The sequence below is a fragment of the Pristiophorus japonicus genome, chromosome 12, assembly GCF_044704955.1.
Source record: "Pristiophorus japonicus isolate sPriJap1 chromosome 12, sPriJap1.hap1, whole genome shotgun sequence".
Classification (NCBI taxonomy): Eukaryota; Metazoa; Chordata; class Chondrichthyes; family Pristiophoridae; genus Pristiophorus; species Pristiophorus japonicus.
The window spans coordinates 29062318-29085102 of record NC_091988.1 but is presented as its reverse complement, the minus strand read 5'-3'; the positions used below and the strand labels follow the sequence as shown (position 1 = coordinate 29085102).

General features: G+C 42.2%; 1 protein-coding gene across 3 annotated transcripts in view; it reads right to left on the bottom strand.

Moving 5' to 3' along the window:
- The window catches only part of cfap20dc (CFAP20 domain containing), a 635198-nt gene that overhangs the window by 67134 nt on the left and 545279 nt on the right, over positions 1-22785 (bottom strand). For all 3 annotated transcript variants that reach the window (XM_070895235.1, XM_070895233.1, XM_070895234.1), the window contains exon 15: positions 8864-8952. In XM_070895235.1, coding sequence (XP_070751336.1) covers positions 8864-8952 — 89 coding nt within the window. The remainder of the gene's footprint in view (positions 1-8863; positions 8953-22785) is intronic.

The following is a 22785-nucleotide window of genomic DNA, read 5'->3' as shown; positions in this document are numbered from 1 at the left end:
TCTGTAAAAACAAATAGAGGGAGAAAATTAGTTTTTTTTAACTACATTCGAGGTTTATAGCATCAGCTATTGCAAAGTAATTCATTCAAGTTCCTTTCATTTGTAACATTAATATTTAGTTGTAGAAACCATGGCTGAATGTTGTGCTTTGAACATTCTGGCTCGAGCATGCTAAGCAGTGATTTTCATTTTTAGCAGCTGTTAATGCAGGGCTTGCTCTTTTCTCATTAAAAATGTCTCCAACAAAAATAACCTTCACTTGGAATGAAGGACAATTGTTTATGCACTGGGACAAGAAAAATTAAGAGTGTGAAAATCCAGCCAGTGCAGTGAATTCATGTAATTATTGCAGGTAAAACTGGTTTCTACAGCTCCATCACTGCCAGAGTGGATTGGGGTCAGCTGCGATTTATCACTTGTCAAAGTCAGCACTTTGTGAATAACTAATTACCAACATAGTGTAGTCCCAAATAAGACATGGACAAAACAGGGATTGAACAATATTTCAGAGACAGTACTTAATAAAGATCATCATCATCACACATGTTCTGATTAATATGCTTTATAATCTCACTGATGGACTTGTAAGGGTACACATTACACTTCTGTGTTGTAATTGCCTTGAAAATTTATTAATAGTGCACAACATTGCTCAAGTTTGTATCAGTTGATCTTACAACACAAATCCAGACCTAAATAATTTGTATGCATTTCTAAAAATGGAGTACACGAATCATTCATCTCCAGCTGAAGAGTTCCTTATTTGTACAGCATGATAAAACGACAACATACTGGGTTATGTGGTGGAACTATAAGTGGCACCATGAAATACCAGGTTTTATGTCATGCCGGAGAACCTCTGCTGAAAATCTGTTCGTTAACCATAACCATAACCACACATAAGTGTCAGCTGTGGCTCAGTTAGTAGCATCCTTGCCTCTGAGTCAAGAGGTTGTGGGTTCAAGTCACACAGCAGAGACTTGAGCACAAAAATCTCGGCTGACACTCCAGTGCAGTACCAAGGGAGTGCTGCACTGTCGGAGGTGCTGTCTTTCGGATGAGACATTATCCTGTCTGCTCTCTCAGGTGGATGTAAAAGATCCTATGAAGATGAGTCAATATTTATCCCTCAATCAACATTATTAAAACAAATTATCTGGTCATTATCACATTGCTGTTTCTGGAAGCTTGCTGTGCATAAATTGGCTGCCACGTTTCCTACATTACAACAGTGATTACACTCCAAAATTACTTCATTGGGCTGTAAAGTGCTTTGGGACGTCTGGTGGCTTTGAAAGGCGCTATATAAATGCAAGTCTTTCTTTCAAATTGTTTTCAATAGTCAGCGAGACCATAACAAAAGGGCACAAATTTAATACAAAAGCAAAATACTGTGGATGCTGGAAATCTGAAATAACAGAAAATGCTGGAAATACTCAGGAGGTCAGGCAGCATCTGTGGAGAGAGAAACAGAGTTAATGTTTCAGGTTGATGACCTTTTGTCAGAACTGAAACGGTAACTCTGTTTCTCTCTCCACAGATGCGGCATGACCTGGTGAGTATATCCAGCATTTTCGGTTTTAATTATGGCACAAATTTCATGTCTTTCAATTCATCAAAATGCTTCAAAGGTCAAAGATAACAAAAAAAAAAATAATTTTGAATCCCAGTGCTAACATGGGCCAGTATTGAACAAGAGACACCAGAGTTGATTTTCTGACCAGCAGTTTTTTACCATCAGTAAACAGCGATGAAAGATTTGTGAACACTACCCAACAAAAAGCAAAACAAATATTTTTTAGACATAGGGAGCCCCACATAGTTGACCTTACATGATAATGCAAGATCAGCTTATTTCAATTTTTTTGTCACTCTCCCCGCGCTTAGCACGTTATGGTTGGGAGAACCACAGGGATTGAGCAGCGGATGATCGAGTGTCAGTAGCTAATAAAAAGATGTTGCCTTGCCTTAAAGCTGAAGCATTGTTTGTCAGGGAAAAATGGCATGGGGTAAAATGACCCCACTGACAGATTGGCTATGGAGACTAAGGAATAAAGAGGGCCAAAATCACGGGGTAATTTGAGAAAAAGGTCAGTAGGGACAGAAGGGTAACTTCTGAGTTTTCATCTCCCTTGAAGTGTTGTTTAACACAAGCGCTGAGTGAGCATGAAACAATAGTAGATGATGGGATTAAAAGAAATGGGAAGCAGCTTTAGGTTCAGTCGATAAAGGTAATTGAAAAAGCGAACATCACTGTTTAAAAAATAATTGGTTCCTATCCACAGTTACATTTGTGTGATTCATTTTTGATTTCATGGCTATTATATGTGATTGGCTTAAATTAAGAAATTTCAATTATTGTACATTGATTAATTGGATTTTCAAAGTCTTGAGGAAGTGACATTAGAGGGTAATATCACTGTAACTCAGATATTTGCTTATGGTGTTAGAAAAGATAATATTAACTGCTGACATTAATAATGGAATAGTCTTTTACTACTGACTCTAATCACTAACCTAAAAGTACAGCTGATGTACCAGTAAGCAACTGCAGCAAAGAATTGAATTCAATAAATATGTTTAAATATGGCCATGACGTTGGCCCAGAAATTGCGGTCGGAGACTTCCTGCGGGCGGATGCCTCTGACCGAATTTGTTTTTACAAAAGTACCTGGTTGTCCCGGAGGAACGTAGACTTGTGCTCCGAGGCCCAGCTGTGCATTTCAGCATAGGGGCCCACATATTCTAGGAGCATATGTGCAGCCTGGGATCACATGGGCTAGACCAAACAATGATTTTGCTCCCTAATAGGCCCTACTCTTTTCTTAGTTAGCCTCTTGCTCTTTATGTAATTGTAAAACATCTTTGGGTTTTCTTTGATTCTACTTGCCAGTATTTTTTCGTCCTCTTTTTGCTTTCTTAATTTCACCCCTACACTTTCTATATTCTTCCAGGCTTTCTGCAGTATTGAGCTCACGGTATCTGATATAGGCATTCAATGGTATTACCATTGCCAAATCCTCCACCATCAACATCCTGAGGGTCACCATTGACTAGAAACTTAACTGAACCAGCCACATAAATAATGTGGCAACAAGAGCAGGTCAGAGGCTGAGTATTCTGCGGCGCACATCTCACCTCCTGACTCCCCTATGCCTTTCTGTCATCTACAAGGTACAAGTCAGGAGTGTGATGGAATACTCTCCATTTGCCTGGATGAGTGCAACTCCAACAACACTCAAGATGCTCGACACCATTCAGGACAAAGCAGCCCGCTTGACTGGCAGCCCATCCACTACCTTAAATATTCACTCCCTCCAGCACCGGTGCACCATGGCTGCAGTGTGTACCATCTATAAAATGCACTGCAGCAACATGCCAAGGCTTCTTCAGCAGTACCTCCCAAACACACAACCTCTACTACCAAGTACAAGGGCAGCAGGCGCATGGAAACACCATCACCTGCAAGTTCCCCTCAAAGTTACAAACCTTCCTGACTTGGAAATATATCGCCGTTCCTTCATCCCCACTGAGTCAAAATCCTGGAACTGCCTTCCTAACAGCACTGTGGGAGAACCTTCACCACAAAGACTACAGCAGTTCAAGAAGGCGGCTCACCACCACCTTCTCAGGGGCAATTAGGGATGGACAATAAATGCTGACTTTGCCAGTGACGCCCACATCCTAGGAACGAATAATAAAAAAAGATAATTATAGTATAGAGGCTGGAAGGTCACAATCTCAGAGAACTGCGAGATTAGATAGATCCAAAGGGGCAATTAGAACATGATGTTATTTGGAAAACATTTATTGCTGCAGTGACTTTCAAAAACTTTAAGAGTGGTGAGCATATTTTCCATGATGCCTATTCCCCCATTCCCCCCCACCACTCCCACCCCTCCCCCCTCCCACCCCTCCCATGAAATTTTGTCAGAGGAGAAATCTATGTTATCAGATAGTCCATCAAGATTCTATGGGGTGAAAGTTCAGCCGTGCCTCTGTTGCGGCATGAATCCAGACAGAGCGGTAAATTTTGCACTGGCAAATGGTTTGCGACTGCCGCCGCAAAATTCATCAGCTGGGCCCTGAGTTTGGAGCAGAGCACTAAGGGAAGCTTTGCACACCTCTTTTAGGGCGATAGGCCAGCTGAGCAACTGAAAATCCCGAGCTGAACAGCCGGCCTTGGAGCATCCTAAGAGAGGCATCGGGGGAAAAAAAATCTGAAAAAAACCCCACCAACCACAGAAAATGCTGTAAATACAAAACAGATCAGTCACCATCTATAAAGAAGAATGAGTGTTAAAACTACAATGGAACAGAGACTAAAAGATAGACCGGCACGTTCATAACACTGGAAAGAATTACAGCCTGCACTTATTGCTCGGAAGAAACACTTGCTGTTGAATTAAAATCTCATCTCATATTAATCTTTTGACCATATTCGGAATATATCTAAAGTTAAAATTTGAGACTGTATAGCTTGATGTCTATATTATTTCCAGATTTAGTTAAGCATATTGACTAAGTGATTTGTCAAAATAATACTAGGGGGAGATGGCAAGGGTTTATCATCAAGTGCATGTGTGCGCAGTTGATCTTGTTGGCAATACGTGATAACCACATATGAACTGCTGAGCTCTATAAATGGTGATAGGTAAAACCCTCCAACCAAAATTCAATCAAATCTTGTAAATGAAACAGCTCAGCAACTTGAAAAGCACCACTTGTTCTTTGTTAATGAGTGTGACACATTGCACAGTCGTGCCAAAGCTAGCTTCATTACACACAAACAAAAGGGTCGTGACTCAAAGATTATTTTGCTGAAATAAATACTGCAAATGTTACTACTGTACTATGATGTTTAAAAGCAAAAGGACATTGAAATTGGGTGTTAAAATGCTTCAACTGGTGTAACAAAAATAAATGAATATTAATAATCAAGGATCCGGAGAAATACAAGAAAAGGCTGAATGTTCTGAGATGAATTAAAGGTAGTCTTAATGAAAGCCTTACAAGAAAGTACAAGAGGTGTGGCATACTGGCTCACATTCTCCATGTGATCCCTATGGGAAATGTGTAGGCTTACAGCACAGAACTATCCTCATATTCAGCTCTAATTGGTAATCTCACTTAGAGAGATCATTGTTGTGGGAAAAGAAAAAAGTAGAGGGTACTCTTCTGAGGTTGGGGCTGAGTCATGTTATTGGTACAGTGTAGAGGGAGCTTTACTCTGCATCCAGCTGTTGGAACTGAACTGAAAGTGTTTGATGCTGGCACTGCATGGCTGAAATGGAAAGAATTCCATTACACAGCACTACCACCACTCATCTTGATAAGTACAAAAAAAAGAAAATAAATATATGATCAGGGAGAAGGAGTCTTCATCTATTGAGCCCTCATATGTTTAATAATTTCATTTTCAAATATGGCATTTCAATATTTCCATAAACATACATCAAGCCCTATATTTAACTGTTGGCCAACAGAATATAGATGCAAATAGCAATTTATATAACTCCAGGATAACATGAACTATAAATCTATAAAATGTTTTTTTCTATTTGTATCCATTTTTCTGCTAGTTTTGAAAACAGAGATAGTGCTTAATTTTTTAGGCAGTAGTCTTTGTGATGAGCAACATCTGAGAAAAATATTTTTAAAAATGCAACGTTAATGCCGACATGAATGAGTAATTTTCATTCAAAATCTAGGCTGAATCTATTCTTAAAGAATCCATCACTGTGTCCGAGAAAGAAATGAATACTTCAATTTGGAATAAGGAAGATTGTGGTTGATGGGCTTCTTCCAGTGAATGTTACTGACAAACTTATACTTTGATAAAAGTTAGTGCACTATATGAATCAGAATTAGTAAAGATAACTCTTACCTTTTTTGAAACAATCTAAAAATGATATGTAATTTCTATTTTTATTAAAGACTTGTTAAATAAATAGTTTAAAAAAAAATCAATTCACTGTTATCACTTCTTCGATGCATGAAAGCAGGTTCTATTTCAGAATTCTAAAACCCCCAAATGCTGCAATGTCCTGCACTTTCAGTTTGTGAAGTATTTTGGAACACGAGGTGCTCTCTGATTTGTTCGGTCATGATTTCTATAACATACACATGCAGAATGTGGAAGGTGGTTTGTCTTGTCTCAATTTATGTAAACATGGTCTGGAGAATGACATTTAAATTGAAATTTGTTATCCTCCAATTAAATCATGTGTGATTATAGTATTTCCTAACTTGCTTGGATTGCCTAAGATGCATTGTGGATGGCACTTTAAATGTTGATGATTCCCTATAGTTGTCTGACACACAGCATTTCTGTATTCATCACGATAACAAAAAATTGTGTAAATGAGTGAAGTACTAAAACTTACATCAAATGCAATTTTATACTGCAATCATTAAATAGCCCCAAAATGCAGAACATACAGGTAATTTTAGTCAAATTCCATGCTGCAATATTTATCTTAATTGGAATTTTAGCCATTGTGCCCTAATTCATTACAGCTGGATCTAACAGTAGGTGGAAAACATGGACCTGCATAATTACCATAAACGTTATACAAGCATCACTACAAACATGTAATGAGGTTCGTGAATGCAGGATGATTCCAGCAACAGAGATCACATTTCTCAACATATTATACCTTGCCTGATATATTACACAAACACTTTCTGTTTGTATGTGCTGAATATGCAGCTTAACTGTTACACAGATTCCTAATGGTAGTTTAGAGAGAAGAGTATTAAATCTTAAGCAAACATTTACAAAAGGACTGAGCCTGTTTCTTCCAAGCATACAGATATTGTGAGTGTTACCAACCTGGGCTGTAAAGACCATCTTCTCATGCATGCTAGATATACAGTCATTCTTCATTTATAATATGGCATTTGGAGTTCATTGGTAGCTTGCAGTCACCTGCAAGAGCACTGATGGAGTATGATATAGAAAAATGAGCAGCTTCAGGATGCACACCCCAAGCTTTTTTTGTTGTATTCACAGATGATGCTAAGTCGGTGGCACTCTTGGAACTGGCAATAGTTGAGGTAGTGGAAGATATATGGGAGTGGGCTACCTAATGACTATCTCATCTTGGCAGATTCTGGTACCATGAAGCCTGCCTTAATTGATGCTGTGCCCATATTATAGTGTTGATCTGACTAAAATAACAATTCATTTTCTGCATTTTGGGGCTATTTAATGAAGTATTTGTCTGGTGTGGCTTTCCTCTATGATAGTGTCCCAACACTAGAGAGCTCCACTTAGATTTCAGCTTCATTAAAATTGCAGTGGGTAGATGACACACGAAAGACCAGACTACTTTTTTGTAAATGTGTGATCTGGTTAAAGATATCAAGCAGACAGATTATGGGAAGAAAAATCAATAAATGTGAAAGTTGATTCCAATCCGAAAGTTAGAAGTACTATGGGCCCAAATTTGGCCAGTAGAGATTTCTGGCGCACTCACCAGAGGTGTGCCACTTTTCTACACCGATTAGGGCACCAAAACTCTTCAGGCCGAGTTTGGCTGCTCCCCAGCCTCTCCTCGATGATGGTGTAGCGTGGCCACTGAATTCGGGGGTGGAGCCAGGTCCCGGCGCTGAAAACAGTGCCGGGACCTCTGCACATTCACGCTAGAGTGTGCGCGTATGTGCAATAGCTCCTCGCCCCCAGAATCTTTGCGCGTGCTCTGCAGGCTGTGTGGAAGGGGTTGAAGTGCGCCGCCCCTATCCCTGGCCGAATAGGCTCCCTCATCGACGGCTCTATCTTTTACTTGTTTATTTATTTATTGATTGATTATGCAGTCCATTTTTCATTTTGCTTTCTGGGTTGCACGAGATCTCATGAGAGCTCAGTTTAAGTTCACTAAAGAGATTCTGAGCTTTCTCTGAGTTTCAACTGCACATGCATGCAAGTTGAGTTGCAGTCAAAAGGAGGTTGAGGGTATATCACCGGGAGCAGATCTACACAGTGAGAAAGAACCGATTCGCCGACCTTTTTATTTGTTATTGATCGATTGCTTATTACTTTGGTCTTGGTGCTTTAGGTGCAGGTCCTCTCAGCTTCCTTGTATTTTTTATTTGTAATTGAATGCTTATTTTTGTGCTATGTTTAAAAAATGTACTGCTTTGTTTAGTGCTTGGTGCTTTAAATGTACTTACCTGCGCTGAGTTCTTAACTCTCCGCAAGGTTTTTCTGTGCAGACACAAGTGGCCACATACGCGGGCCTAAGTTAGTTTGGAGTAACAATAAGCTGTCCAAACCAGCTTAAATGGCCAAAACAGGTGTAGGTGGCTGGTAACGTCCCCTTTTGAAAAAAAAAACGAAACTAAAAAATATCCTAACTAACTCACTTACACTGGAGCAAATTAAATGTGCAAAATTGTGATTTTTAAGATACTCCAAAAAATTCAAGTTGGTCCAAAAAGAACGGAGCAACTCCTGGCCAAATTTGGGCCCATTAATGAAGCTATAAACCCAACACAGTGCTAAAATTTCTCAAAGGATTGAGGATAGATACAGAAATCCATATTAACATATGGTTAACAAAAGGGAAAGTAATTCTAAGGAAGGAGTTTATAACAACTCCTGGTAAAAAAAATACGTTACATGGTTGATATTCCAATATCATAACATCAGAAATATCGACCTGACAATTGTGGTTTTCCTCATGGACAAACTGGTCTAATCCTGAGGTGGGAGGAGAATACGAAGAACAGAGTGCAGAACTTAATTTTCGTAGCTGTGTAAGACTAATTGACACATCAGCATGAATGCAGCAACACATTAAGATGAAGCTTTGATAATACTAATGAAAACCTGAAATGTACAGTCATTATCTGTGCTTACCGTGGATTTGAAAGTAGAAGTGGATTCATTTTTTTCTGAGACAGAGTCAAAAGCATTTCATTCTGGTAGTGATGGCCCTGATTGACTGGCTGTAAAAAAGATAGGGACATGTAAAGATTCTTTTAAACTGATACTTAAAAAAGAAATCATGTAAGCAAGGTCTGGAGACTCTCCTCCTAAAGAACTTATGAGATATAAAAGAATGAATATAAAATTCTACAGTCTTTGTCCTGGGTTGAGTTATAGCAAGATGAGTTTATTCAATTTCTAATTGCACAATCTCTCCAGTGGCTTGATGTGAGAAAGCTCATTACCTTTTCAAACAAAATTCATTATTGGAGTTGTTTCACAAGTGTTTAGAGCAACACAATTCTGCACCAGTTTATGCAAAGGGAAGAAAAACATGGCCTTCAATTTGCATAAAAAAATAAATGAATGGGAAGTTATGAATTTACCACAATTCCCTATCTCAAAGGACAGAGGTTTTCCTTTAAAATAGTTCTTATCTGAAAACATGACAATCAAATAAAAAGGCAAATAATTCACAACAAGCACATAGAAAAGAGAATTTATTCTATTAATCAGCCAATACTTACCATCAGTCAGCAGTCAGAAAAGTACATGTAAAATATATTTATTTGTAAACTATTAAGGCAATATAAATGACCTGACTACTATAGCAGGCTCAGCAGTCTATGGTGAGTGGTTCACCTCTTGACTCATCAAAACTTCTCCAACACCTACAGGGCACAAGATGATGGAATACATTCCATGTGGCTGGATGGGAGCACCACCAGCGTACAGTGGCTGCAGCGTGTACTATCTATTGGATGCAGTAAAGCAACTCACCGAGGTATCTTCTACAGTACCTCCCAAACCTGCGACTCCCACCACATAGGACAAGGACAGCTGGCACATGGGAACACGATCACCTCCAAGTCACACAGTACCTTCAGTTGGACACGTATCACTATTCCTTCAAAAACCTGGAACTCCCTACCTAACAGCATTGAGAGAGTACCTTCACCACATGGACTGCCGTGGTTTAAGAAGGCAACTAAGGATGCATAATAAATGGCAGCCTTGCCAGTGATGCCCACATCGCGAGAATGAATAAAAAAAAGTAATGCAAAGGTCCCTGGGTCCTACAATTGAATGGTCAGCTTATATTTAATTTACAATCCAAACATACATAAACTCTTCTGCACTTACTCATACAAATGAAAACATTAAGGAACAACTCTGATTCAGTGAAAGAGTCAACAATGAGGTTATTTGTCACATATTATCCTTGATCTTATCAGATTTAATGTTTAGGATTTAAAATTAAATGTTATTGTAATGCGCAAAGCTCTGTAATTCCCTCCCTAGACCTCTCCGTCTCTCGCTCCTCCTTTAAGACGCTCCTTAAAACCGACCTCTTTGATCAACCTGTCCTAATATATCCTTAAGTGGCTTGGTGTCAAATTTTGTTTGATTACACTTCTGTGAAGCACCTTGGGACGGTAAAGGTGCTGCATAAATGCAAGTTGTTGTTGTTGCACCTTTTGTCAACTCTTTGTAGCTGATAATTAGACATGTTTACTTCAATACTAAAAGTATAACTTGTTGAAAATGCATTTTCGCAAGGTTAAATCAGAAATTTAATTTTGAAGTATGAAGTAATGTAGTTGCTTTTTAACGTATATATTTTGGACGGACATATCACTACTAAATTCTCCACTTGCCCCTTGGTGGTGCTGTAACCTTATTTTTATTTTACGTTCAGCGTAAGGCTATGGTGAAATTATTGAACCTTTTTGAAATCTGAAATTGCTATTCATGCATGAAATGACTGCGGTCAGATAAACCACAAATGACAAGAATGGTCATTACAAAAGCTCTATTCCTCAATACAGATGCTAATAAATGACATTTATTCTGTAATTCACAATAACAAAAATATCTGAAAGATATATAAGTGAGGTCACCTTGTTGAATTTCAAAATGCTTGCTTTGCCATTGATGGCAAAGCAACTCGATGTAATATCATTGCTGTTGCAACTAGCTTGCACTTAAACAAAACAACATTGCTTTATTTGGCAATATCTTAACTCTGTTTGCTTATGCTACTTTACTTTTGGTACTAGCCTGAACAAAAATGAGCTACCAGACCTGAATCATATTCATTAACAACTTTACTAGTACAGGGGTACTCTACAGTAATTCTGCTACAAATAATTGAACATTTGATACTGGTCATAGTATTTCTTTAAAAAAAATAAGGAAAAGTGGTACATTAGTTCCTACTTTTCAGTTAGGTTAATTTTCAATTTACCCAGTTTAGAAATCTGCATGTCTCCCTTTTCACTACTCAAAATCTGACCCCATTTTCTAGATAACTTGTGATAGAACGACGGATCATTTAACTCAACGAGATTGTTGTTGGGACAGGTTGAATTACTGGTGTTTTAAAATAAATAACATAGGGGTGATTTTAATTCCATCTGCTCAGTGGGAACGGGCCAGTAACTGAGTTAAAATCACATAACTTATCGCCCCATTTGAATCCCATCACCATATTAATGGTAGTTTTTTTAGGCCTCATGAATACATGCAAATTGTGGTCTTATGATATAATTCGGACTCTGATGTATTTTAGTCTCATCCAGAGCTGAACAAAAGTTGGATTGATTTCTAAAGGGTAATTTTTTTAATATATATTTTTTCACAGGCAAGGCTAGTGTTTATAGCCCATCCCCAGTCATCCTTGAGAAGGCGGTGGTGAGCCGCCTTCCTGAATCACTGCAGTCCATATGATGAAGGTTCTCCCACAGTGATTTTGGGAGGAAGTTCCAGGATTTTGACCCACGATATATTTCCAACTCAGTGTGACTGTAGGTGGTGTTGTTCCCATGTGTTTGTTGCCCTTGTCCTTCTAGGTGGTAGAGGTTGTGGGTTTGGGAGGTGCTGTCGGGGAAGCCTTGGCGAGTTGCTGCAGTGCATCTTGTAGATGGTACACACTGCAGCCATTGTGCACAGGTGATGGAGGGAGTGAACATTCAAGGTGGTGGATGGGGTGCCAATCAAGCGGGCTGCTTTGTCCTGGTGTCGAGCTTCTTGTGTGTTGTTGAAGCTGCACTCATCCAGGTAAGTGGAGAGTATTTCATCACACTCCTGACTTGTGCCTTGTAGATGGTGGAAAGGCTTTGGGAAGTCAGGAGGTGAGTCACTCACCACAGAATACCTAGCCTCTGATCTGTGAAGTTTCTGGTCAATGGTGACCCCCAGGCTATTGGTGGTGGGGGATTTGACGATGATAATGCCATTGAATGACAAGGGGAGGTGGTTAGACTCTTTCTTATTGTAAATGGTCATTGGCTGGCACTTGTGTGGCGCGATTGGAAGCAGTATTTTAAGGGGCACTGACCTGCAAGCACTCAGATCACAGGTATCTGTTAGCTATTACATTTTATCAGGAATGGTTGCCTTGGAAATCGCTTTTTTTCAAAATGTATTCTGCTTCCACATCCTCAATATGCACACAGCTACTTTGATATGCTTTCAAGAAGAGGGAGAAGAGGAGCAACAGGAACCACAGCAGTACCTGGCTGTCCTACCACAAGGTGCAACAGTTGAGTCTCTTAGGTCAGGGGTTCTCAACCGAGGGTCCACGAGAAGATTTCAGTGGGTTCGCCAGTTGGTTTGTCCCATTAATAGCATAAACATTAGTAGTCTTGCCCGTATATTAAAATTATGGTAATAGTCTCAGCTATACAAAAACTATGCATGCGCAGTCAATTCAGGTTCTTCCTGTTGAATTTAAATGCTTATAGAAATCCCTTTGCATATCACTAACTTTTACAGCAACATTTATCTCGGTAAGTTTTTTTTTGCTCCAGCCCTATTCGCCTCCATGTTCCACTCGTTGCTTTTAATTATTAAATAAAATAGTGGAAGTTATAACTTCTCTTCCGGGGGACTAAAACCCGAGTTGGGGGTGGAGAAATCTGTGACTTAGTCCGGTGTTACGTGGGCCGAGGTAGTGTGAGCTTTCCTTTCAACTCTTTTCTTTCCACTCGTGCGGAGCCGCCCTGTCTCAGTTGAAAGCTGCTCGCGTGTTTGATTAGAGTGCCATCAATGGCGAGAATGTGCGCGCCATGGGGGAGGGGGAGAGGCGGGAAGGAATGAAGTTGACTTTCCAGTCTTTGGGCCTGTGGTAAGGCCGTAATAATTGGGATATGGTTGGACTGTCTCCTTCAACATCTTCAGTCTGAGTTAATAAAATAGCTGAAGGTGTTATCTTGATTTTCCTTGTATCTCAGACTCAGAGCTTTATATTCATGGCCATGTGCTTCTGTGACGGACGGATAGGCGCTCGTGTCCTTTGAGATACTGCCGGCTATTTGTGAAAGGGTTGGGAAAGAGGAAAGGGCCTTTGACACTAAATAATTTAGGGTGATGAGATCTTGTGGGTACAGTCGCTCAGGGCCCTGTTTATTTCTCCATTTCTCTCATGTGTCATTCGCCTTCACCATAACTGGTGCTGCTAATTCAAGTCGCTGGCTTTTACTGCCGTGTTGGGATTTGATATCGAACTAAGAGGGAAATTCTGTTTCTGAAATGGAGGACATGACCTGCAATTGTAGTTCAGTCTGACTGAATGTACACAAAACGAGCCTGTAGTGAGCACTGTGCTTGTTGCTCCTAGTTCATTTCCTGTTAAGCAAATGATATATGGGGTGGCACAGATCTTGGGCAGCAAATGAGCACTTAATGTAAATTTAGGATAAAAACAGAAAATGCTGGAAATACTCAGCAGGTCAGGTAGCATCTGTGGAGAGAGAAACAGAGTTAACATTTCAGGTCGATGACCGTTTTTCAGACCGGAATGTTTTTTTGTTTTTATTTCAGATTTCCAGCATTTTGCTTATGTAAATTTAGGACTTAATAAATGTATCTTTATACAAGGTACAATAGAGCTATTAATAACGAATAAATAATTTTTATACTGAAAAAATACTTGTATTATGTTACAGGAGTTCCGTGGAACTTTTATAACATGCAAGATGGGCCTCGGAAGCAAAAAGGCTGAAAACTTGTCTTAGGTGACAACAGATGAAGGGAGATGCTTAAAGAAGGCCTAAACCCAGCCCATTGGGTGTACAGGCCCTGAGTGAGTATCCTGGGTCTATTTTAGGAGCCGTGCATGAGGATTTAGGGAACACGCCCCCAACATGTTGCCTTTTTTACGACGGCGGACATGGGGGCATCCGAGTATCCCGTCATGGAGAAACGGAACACTTAATTAACATATTTAAATCAGGCTCCTGTAGTGCAATTGGGAACAGATTTAAAATTTACTGCTGCTGCAAGGGTTTCCCAGGGATCGGGAAACCTGGCTGTCAAAGGGAAGCGGGAAGTGCTCCCCCGGCCTCTCAAGGATCTCGGCCTCCCCCCTGCCAATTGCTGTCTCTCTCTCATCCCTGCCGTGACCAATGACCTCCCCTCCCACCCTGATTGCCTCTCTTTCACCCCTGCCACGATCGCCAACCTTCCCTCCTCCCGATTGCAGCCGACCGTCCTCTGCCTCCTGCTGCTGGTTTTCCCTCCCGCCAGCCAACAAGGCAGTCAATTTGGCCTGGTGAGAAATGGATCAAAACATCGATAATGAGGTCTTATCATTAATTTCAGCAGGACCTCCGCATCCCTGACCTTCCGAGCTCTTCAGCTTACTTTTACCAGCATGAGTTTAAAAAAAATAAAAATGTATGATTAAATGTAATTTAATGTAACGTAAAAACCCTGTCCGTTAAGGTAAGTTTATTTTTAACCCTATTAAAACGCATTAAAAAATGTTTTCCAAAAAATATTTTTTTCTAAAACATTTAATTACATTTAATTTCAATTAATTTTAAATACGTGAGGTGTTTTTTACATTTATTGTGCTGTGTTTTGGTGTTTAGGGCGTTATTCTCATTGATAGTAATGGGAACTCGTACAAATGATTGGTGGTCCAGGCCCACGTGATTCCAACATAGACGTCCATACGTGGAAGACAGATCCCCGTATGCTGTGCAGCGAATGAAGGCCTCAGACCGGAATCCTACGTTTCTCCGGGAGCAACAGGTAGTTTCATAGATTTTTCGGGGTCAGATGCGTTCGTATGAAGAAAGCCTCCGACCGCAATTTTCTCTCTAATGACTTCAATAACTTCAGATCATAACCATGCTCCCATTTTTTTGGACAGCAGGTGCTGGTCATGGTTCTGCTGCTGCCATTTACACCTCCTCTAGTCTAGACCCATCTTTTGTTTCTTTACTTGTCTCATTATCACCCCTTTTGCCTTGTACCATCATCCCTTTTGTCATTTAATCGCTTGTGTCTATCACAGACCATCCCTTTTGTTCCCTCCCCTCTATCCTTTCCCTGACTCTTTATTTGCTTAAACTGTTATATAGCTAACTTCTTCCAGTTCTAACAAAAGGTCAAAAATCTGAAATGTTAACTCTCTCCACAGCTGCTGCCTGACCTGCTGAGTATTCCCAGGTTTGTGTTTTTATTTCTGCTCTGAAAACAGCTGCTAAAGATTACTCAAGAAAATTTTAGGTGAAGTCCCCCTCCAGTTTTACTCCTCCTCTTGCCTGTGGGGAAGCACGGGTCTCCATTTTGAACTTAAAAACATAGTTCTGCTGGGAAAAATAATCTGCAGTTTTTCCTTTCTTACCCATTCTTAACATAGCTGGTTTATTTATCTTCTTTTGCAGTTGAATTGCAGCTCTGTGGGCGGGGACAGGGAGCACGCAGGGAGTTGAAAAGAAAGCACTGAGGTCTTTGTGTTTGCATGCTATTAGCACACAGCAGAAAGGTTTTCCTTTTCCTCAACCGAGGACTCCCCTCCACTGTGGCTGACCGTGTCTGTCCCATTTCCTGCACTTCCAACTTCACCCCTTTCCCTCCTTCCCATGATCACGATAGAGTTCTCCTTGGGTCTATCTACCACCCTACCAGCCACCACATTCAAAGGATCATCCTCTGTAATTTCTGTCACCGCCAGCATGATGCTGCCACCAAATTTATGTTCCCCTCCCCTCCCCTTTCAGCATTCCAAAGGGATCAACCCCAACGCCTGCTCCCCTTCCTACACCACCTTCCCGTGCAAGCGCAGGAGATGCAATGTTGGGGGGCAATTTGAACTGACAAAGATGGGTGGGTTTGGGTTGGGTGGGGATGTGAAAATGATTAAAAAAAATCTCAAACCCAAACACAACTCACGTCTCCAACCGACACGCTTCCGGTTTTAACGGAGGCAGAACAGGAGCGAGCAACCAACCTGCTCCCAGGAGGCAGGTTGATCATTTCAATTCTAATGAGGCTGCGTGCCTCAGATTTTATCTGTCTTCCAGGCTTAATCCTGGCTGGCTGGGCATCCTGGGCCTGGGGAACCCTGGCAGCCGCAAGGAGGCGAGGCCTGCTGCGTGGAAGAGATAAGTGCTTTTCCAGCACTACTTGTAGGCCAAGAGCAGCAAGAGTGCTTCCCCTCGGCCCCCGAAGCTTACCTACTTCTATCCCCCAGGATCAGCCCCCACAACCCTCAGATCGCCGACTTACCCTCCCCAGGATCGCTGACCTTCCCCTCCATGAACAACAATATTTCCCCCACCCACCTTCAGGAGCGGACCTCCTCCAAGATTCAGACCCCCACTTCCCACTAGCCCAGCAGCAGGTTTCCTATCTACTCCTGGGCCGTGGCTTCCTCCAGCATGTTCCCTACCCAACAGGGAGCCAAGGCTGTCAATCAGGCTGGCTTCCAGGCCGGGAACCTGCTGGGAAAAAAATATGCAATCAAAACGCAACAGCATGAGGGAACCCGACCACAACTCCTCACCCCCACCCCCAATCGGAAAACCCATACTAGTAAAGATCGGGGCTGTTAACTCTGTTTCTCTCTCCGCAGATGCTGCCTGAACTATTTCCAGTTTTTATTTCAGATTTCCAGCATCTGCGGTATTTTGCTTTTGTTTTCAGCGCAGTATTTGTTTAGCTCTGAGAACAGGCACATCAATTCTCCAGCATTCAACAGGAGTCTTGAGCTTTGATCTTAACTAAACATGCCGAGTGAAAACTGATCAAATAGCCGATTTACACCTGTCCGATTTATGGCTCCAATGCAGTCAATGGGCACATTAGATTAAAATTGAGGCTTTAGACTTTCTAGCAGCTTAGTGCCTTGCAGCAATTTCCTTCCAGAACTGCCAGTGAAAATAGAGGTTAACTTATGGAGGTCAAGCACTTTATTTCAATAACAAACCACGGGATCAATTTTCCCCAATGCCGTTTTTTGGTGTATTTCAAGAGTTACGTCCATTTATTTTGGCCCAACTACTACAAAAAATAAATTGCAAGTTTCCCCGTTCTAATGTTTGAAATTGGCACCGCACAGCCTTTCCTTTAGCTTCGGGGGTTGGAGCCTAATGTCTGCGCAAAAAAAAAGTTTTTTACATAACTTATGGGCGCGCATGCCCAGTACACCTCCCAGTCTGCATTCAGCTATTTTTAAAGAGCCAGTTGTGTGTGAGAACTTTCATTCTCAGTGGAACAATCGGAGTTGCAATATGCAATGCGGCTCAAGGACCAAGAATTTCTCACAGGATGAAGTGGATGCACTAGTTACTGTGATTGAGGGTAGATGGCACGAGCTGGACACAAGCAGAGGTCACATAAAAGTTTCACCCAAAGAAATAAAGAAATGTTGGAACCAACTTTCAGAAAATTACTGTGCAATATTGACCACTACGAGGTCTGGAGGCCAGTACAAAAAGAAGTGGCAGGACCTTGGTCAAGTAGTTAGTGTAAGTAATATTTTCATGTATTCACTGGAATTGCAATTGTAAATATGATCATCTGTATGTCCCAACCAGCAAAAAGACACCTCTCTAAAAAGTTATATTTTCATCTTTGCAGAGGAAGGTGGCACACAACAAAAGAGAGAAAACTCGAACAGGAGGAGGCCCGGCAAATCTGCACCCACTGACACACTTGGAAGACAAGTTCGCTGCTTTGATGGGTCCTGCCTGGAGAAAAGCAACCACCACTGCACAAGCTGGGCCCACACTCGAGTGAGAGGGTAAGTCCTGCAAATTCCACATTTTGGTTTTGCTGAAAGTCACGTACTGTGTGGGCTAGCCATGCTTTGGTTCATGGGGATGTCTCCATCAGCTACGCTTCGGTTGATGCAATGTGCTATCATTCATCTTGGTCCTTCAAATGAGCCTGCTGCTTGTGTCATGCCACCCACCCTGCCCCCTCCTCTGCTGCTAACCATTTGTCTGTTCTGTTATATTTTGCAGAACTTGAGGTCAACCCTGATGAGGCAGAAGCCGATGCAGAAGATGATTCAGACGCGGACGAGCCTGAAGAGGAGAACATCTTCCAATCCCATCTTCCAAAAGCATGGGAGTGAGGCGGAGGGGCAGGGGGAGGATGAAGTCCCCACTGTTGTACTCATTCTGGAGGAGGTGCTGCCCATTGAGGTGTCAGCCCCTTTCCTGAGTGGTATGAGTGTTGGGACATTCCATGGTTTCACACAGTCCGAGGCTGCGGGTCCCAGTGAGATGCATCGAGCTACACCCAGGGTGAGGAGGGGAAGGAGAGCTCAACAGCACTCTCCTGCGGTGCAGGATCTAACAGAAGTGGTTCAGATGATGACAATGAGTGCTGAGAGCATTGACCTTACCCGATCACTCCTGGACACCATCAGTGGGGTGGGTGATGAGGTATCGGGACTGTCGGGAGAAGTAACAACACTCTCACGAGAAATGAGAACGCTGTCGGGCACATGAGGGAGGGAATGTCGCATGTAGCTGATACACTGTCGGTGAACATGAGGGAGGGAATGTCGCATGTAGCTGATACACTGTCGGTGAACATGAGGGAGGGAATGTCGCAGGTAGTTGAGACACTGTCAGGGCACGAGGGAAGGAATGTCAGAGTTAGCTGCTGCAATAAGGGAACACGCCCAGACCCCGCGGCCATTGACAGAATCAACTGCCACTTCCACTCCAATCCCCAGACCAGCCTCTGAAGAGGCCCAAGCCAGGCCTTCCACATTACCGCCTGCCCACGCCCCCCATCAAGAAGTGCGCATTACCCGAGATGTTCGAAAGAATAAGCTTGGTACCAACCCGAGAAACGCTGCGCCACTGCCTGGGGGCAGGGGTGGAGTCACCAAGACCAAGCTGCTGTTGTTGTTGTTATTATTATTGTTGTTATTGTTGTAACTGTTTTCAAATTATAAGTTTTTTTTAAGTTATGAAAATTTACAAGTTTAAAAGTTTGTAAGTGATCTTAACTGAAAACTTTAAAGTTTGATAGTTAAGTTAAGTACAAACAAGTGTTAAACTTTTGAATAAAATATATTTTAAATTATAACAGAATAATTTTCATTATTTGTTCCATTATTAACACAACATTTTGAACTAAAGAAGAATCATTTCCATTATTTGTTCCATTAACACAACACAACATTACGGAACAGGACCAAACAGTAAACATGGTCCATTTGGAATAGTTGCCGCTGAGCCTTCAGGCAGCAAAGTGTTCACTGATGAGCTGCTGGGGCAAGGTTTGAGCAATCGTTAAAGGGGCACGATGACCCGTCCTCCTCTGCCGTCGTGCTCTGGGTTCAGGTAGTTGCATGGCTTCCTCCTCCTCCTCCTCCTCATCACCAGCCACTCTCACCTCAGGTTGGTCTTCTACTACCAGCTGCTGCTGCCTCATGATGGCTAAGTTATGCAGCACACAACAGTGAACTGACCAACAATCTCAGGGGAGTATTGCAAGTAGTCTCCGGAATGGTCTAGGCATCGAAAACGTTGTTTCAAAATGCCAATGTTCCTCTCTATTATGCTGTGCGTCGCAATGTGCGACATGTTGTATTCCCAGTCAGCTTCTGTCCAGGTTATGCGTAGGGGCATCATGAGCCAGGTGGCAAGGCCGTTCCCTTTGTCTCCCAGCAGCCAGCTCTACCCTTCTGGCTGCTGCTGAAACATGGCAGATATAGCGCTCTCGCGTAGGATGAACGCATCATGTATGCTCCCAAGGTATCTTGCATCAAATGACATGATGTGATGCATGTTGTCACACATGAGCTGCACATTAATGGAGTGGAAGTCTTTTCTGTTCCTGTACATCTCTGAATGCTCCAAAGGTGCTCGCAAGGCAATGTAGATACAATCAATGCACCCCTGTACCTTTGGGAAGCCAGCAATTCTGGAGAAGTCCACAGCCCTGTCACGCATTGCCTGGGCGGTGATGGGGAACTTTATGTAATTATTCTTCCAGGCATACAGTGCAGCAGTCACCTGCCGAATGCAGATATGTGTTGCCTGTTGAGAAATGGCGCACAAATCCCCAGTTGTGGCCTGGAATGATCCAGATGCATAAAATAAAAGTGCAGCTGTAACCTTTACTTCAACTGACAAATCAGTCCTCCTGATGCTGCTAGGGTGCAGGTCTGCTTTTACTAACTCACAGATCTCCGTTACAACTTCTTTGTAGAAACGCAGCCTTCTCACATAGTCTGCATCACTCAGGTGCAGGTATGAACACCTGTCTCGATAGACCCGACGTGGGTAAGGCCTCCTACTCATCATCCTACGTGCTCTGAGTTTCCTCACACGATGATGTCTAATTAATCTTCTCCTTCGCAGCGCCATCATGCAGAAGGCTTGCACGAGGTATGGCATTGTCAATATTGCCCCCATAATTAAATTCTAGCTTTGCAAGAAGCTCAAAACAGCGGACAAAGCACTCAAACCTTCTTTCCTCACTCTCTCTCCCCAAGGTCGACGCCCTGGTATGGACCATACTCTGGTCTGCGCATGTGCAATAGGCTTGCTTAGAATGGGAAGCTAGGCATTTAATGAAGACACTTGGGGCAACGAGGTCAAACGCAATTATTTAATTTTTGAATTTTTTCAATGTACCACCCCACCACTGACCGAACGTCTCCTCACTGGGCTCGAGGGTCGGCCGGCAGAATCGCTCCCTCGCCCAGACACGGGCTCAGCGTCCACCAGCCTTTTGAAGCTGCTGTATGTCTAAGGGTTCTCATCCCTTCAGTTTGGCTTTCACCGCCCACCACCCCCCCCTCCCCCCCTCCCTCCAGGCATTTTGAAGCTGAGCCCCGAGCTCCTGTGTCTGGGTGAGAACGTGATTCTGTCGGCCGATGCTCTGACTCTCGAGCCCTATGACGAGATGGTCGGTGGTGGCGTGGTATTTTTAAAAAAATCAAAAATTAGAGAATTGCATTAGACTTCCATTTTCTCCCTTTTGACTTTGAAAAAATTAAGCTTCCTGATACATATTCTTTGTCTTCTTGACTCCCTCCAAAACTTTGCATAAAAACAATGGTGTCTTTCTGCGCCGATTTTTTGATGTGCGCTGGTTTTTCTTAAGTGCCCAGAAGGTTTTTTGGAGTGGTCACATACGCCGTCCGAGGAAAAATGTAAGTTGGCCAAACTTGCTTAAATGTGAAAAACTGGCGCAGACATCAGGTTACGACCACTATGACGCAAAAAAAAAATAGTAACCTAAAAAAAATCGTAACTAACTGAGTTATGCTGGCGCAGAAACTTTGGGGAAACTTGGGATATTTTAATTTACGCCAAAAAAGTGGCGCACGCCAAAAAAAGGGTGCAGATAACTGGGGAAAATTGAGCCCCATGTCCCTCAGTATTTTAATTTCTTTCCTGGATAATGGCAATGCCTACTTATTTGTGGCAATTAAAGCAAACAGGAAGAATGTACAATATTAAAAGCTCCGTGACACATGTAAAAATCTTAGCGTTAGAATTAGGACTACAAATTTCAGGCAATACATCAAACGATAATGCCTTTTTGCAAAATGTTTGCTATCTGACAGACTTTCATGAGTTATCAGGCCCATTGAAGGACATCAGCCAAAATAAACTGACACTTTGCAGCTAAATAACAATGTGCATATTTGTATCTGGAATATAAGTTAACTATTGCAACGGATGTAAAGAGACCACGAGTATTTCAATAACTTGTACTGCAATTTATAATATTTACTGCTTTGCATACTGTAAATTTGTCCACAGATATTTTCACAACAGAATTTATGAGGCATTGGAGGTGATCTTTGATTTCCGTCAGAACAGATGCAGGAACAGCCGTGCCACCCATCTGTTTTTGCTGGCATGAGTCCCAAGCCATTTTGAGACCTGGGCCTCATTTCAATCCTGGTGAAGTGTGGCACCACTTGATCAGCCCATTGCATCTCTCCAGTTGTGGGAGGGTGTGACAACTGGCTGGTTCCGTGTTTAGGGGGTGGGGAAAGCAATCCTTGGGGAGCCTTGTATGGACAGTCAATGGGACGGAGATTTTTGGCACATTTAAAACAAAAAAAGATAAATGTTTCCTGATCGTTTTGTGTGTGGCCTCCAGCAATCCCTTTAAGTTCACCCAAACGCCTGGTACAAATAGGCGGAGCAAGATACATGCTCCGCCCATCTGTATCTGAAAATTGCAATTTTGTGATGCTACAGTCAGTAGGACCACGATATGCATATTAAAACAGCCTCCAATTGTTCCATTTACAGGCCCGCCTGAAAATTTCAGCAGGCATCAGTGGGATGACCGAGGTAACCTCTCCAGTCCCTTGGATTTTCAGGTGGCAACTGCCCATTTTTCAGGTGAGAAAAGGGCAGCTGATAGTTGAAACTTGTCCCATCCTCTTACTGAATAAAATCATCAGAATAGAATAAAGATGTAGGCCCAGAAATCTCAGTCGGCTGCTTCCCGCGGGCGATCGGGTAAAAAACTTTAAAAAGCGCACTTACCTGAAGCTGCTGCGCCCACGCAAGTTCCCAGTCCTGCGCCCACGCAAGTTCCCAGTCCTGAAGTCTCTTCTGACTGTG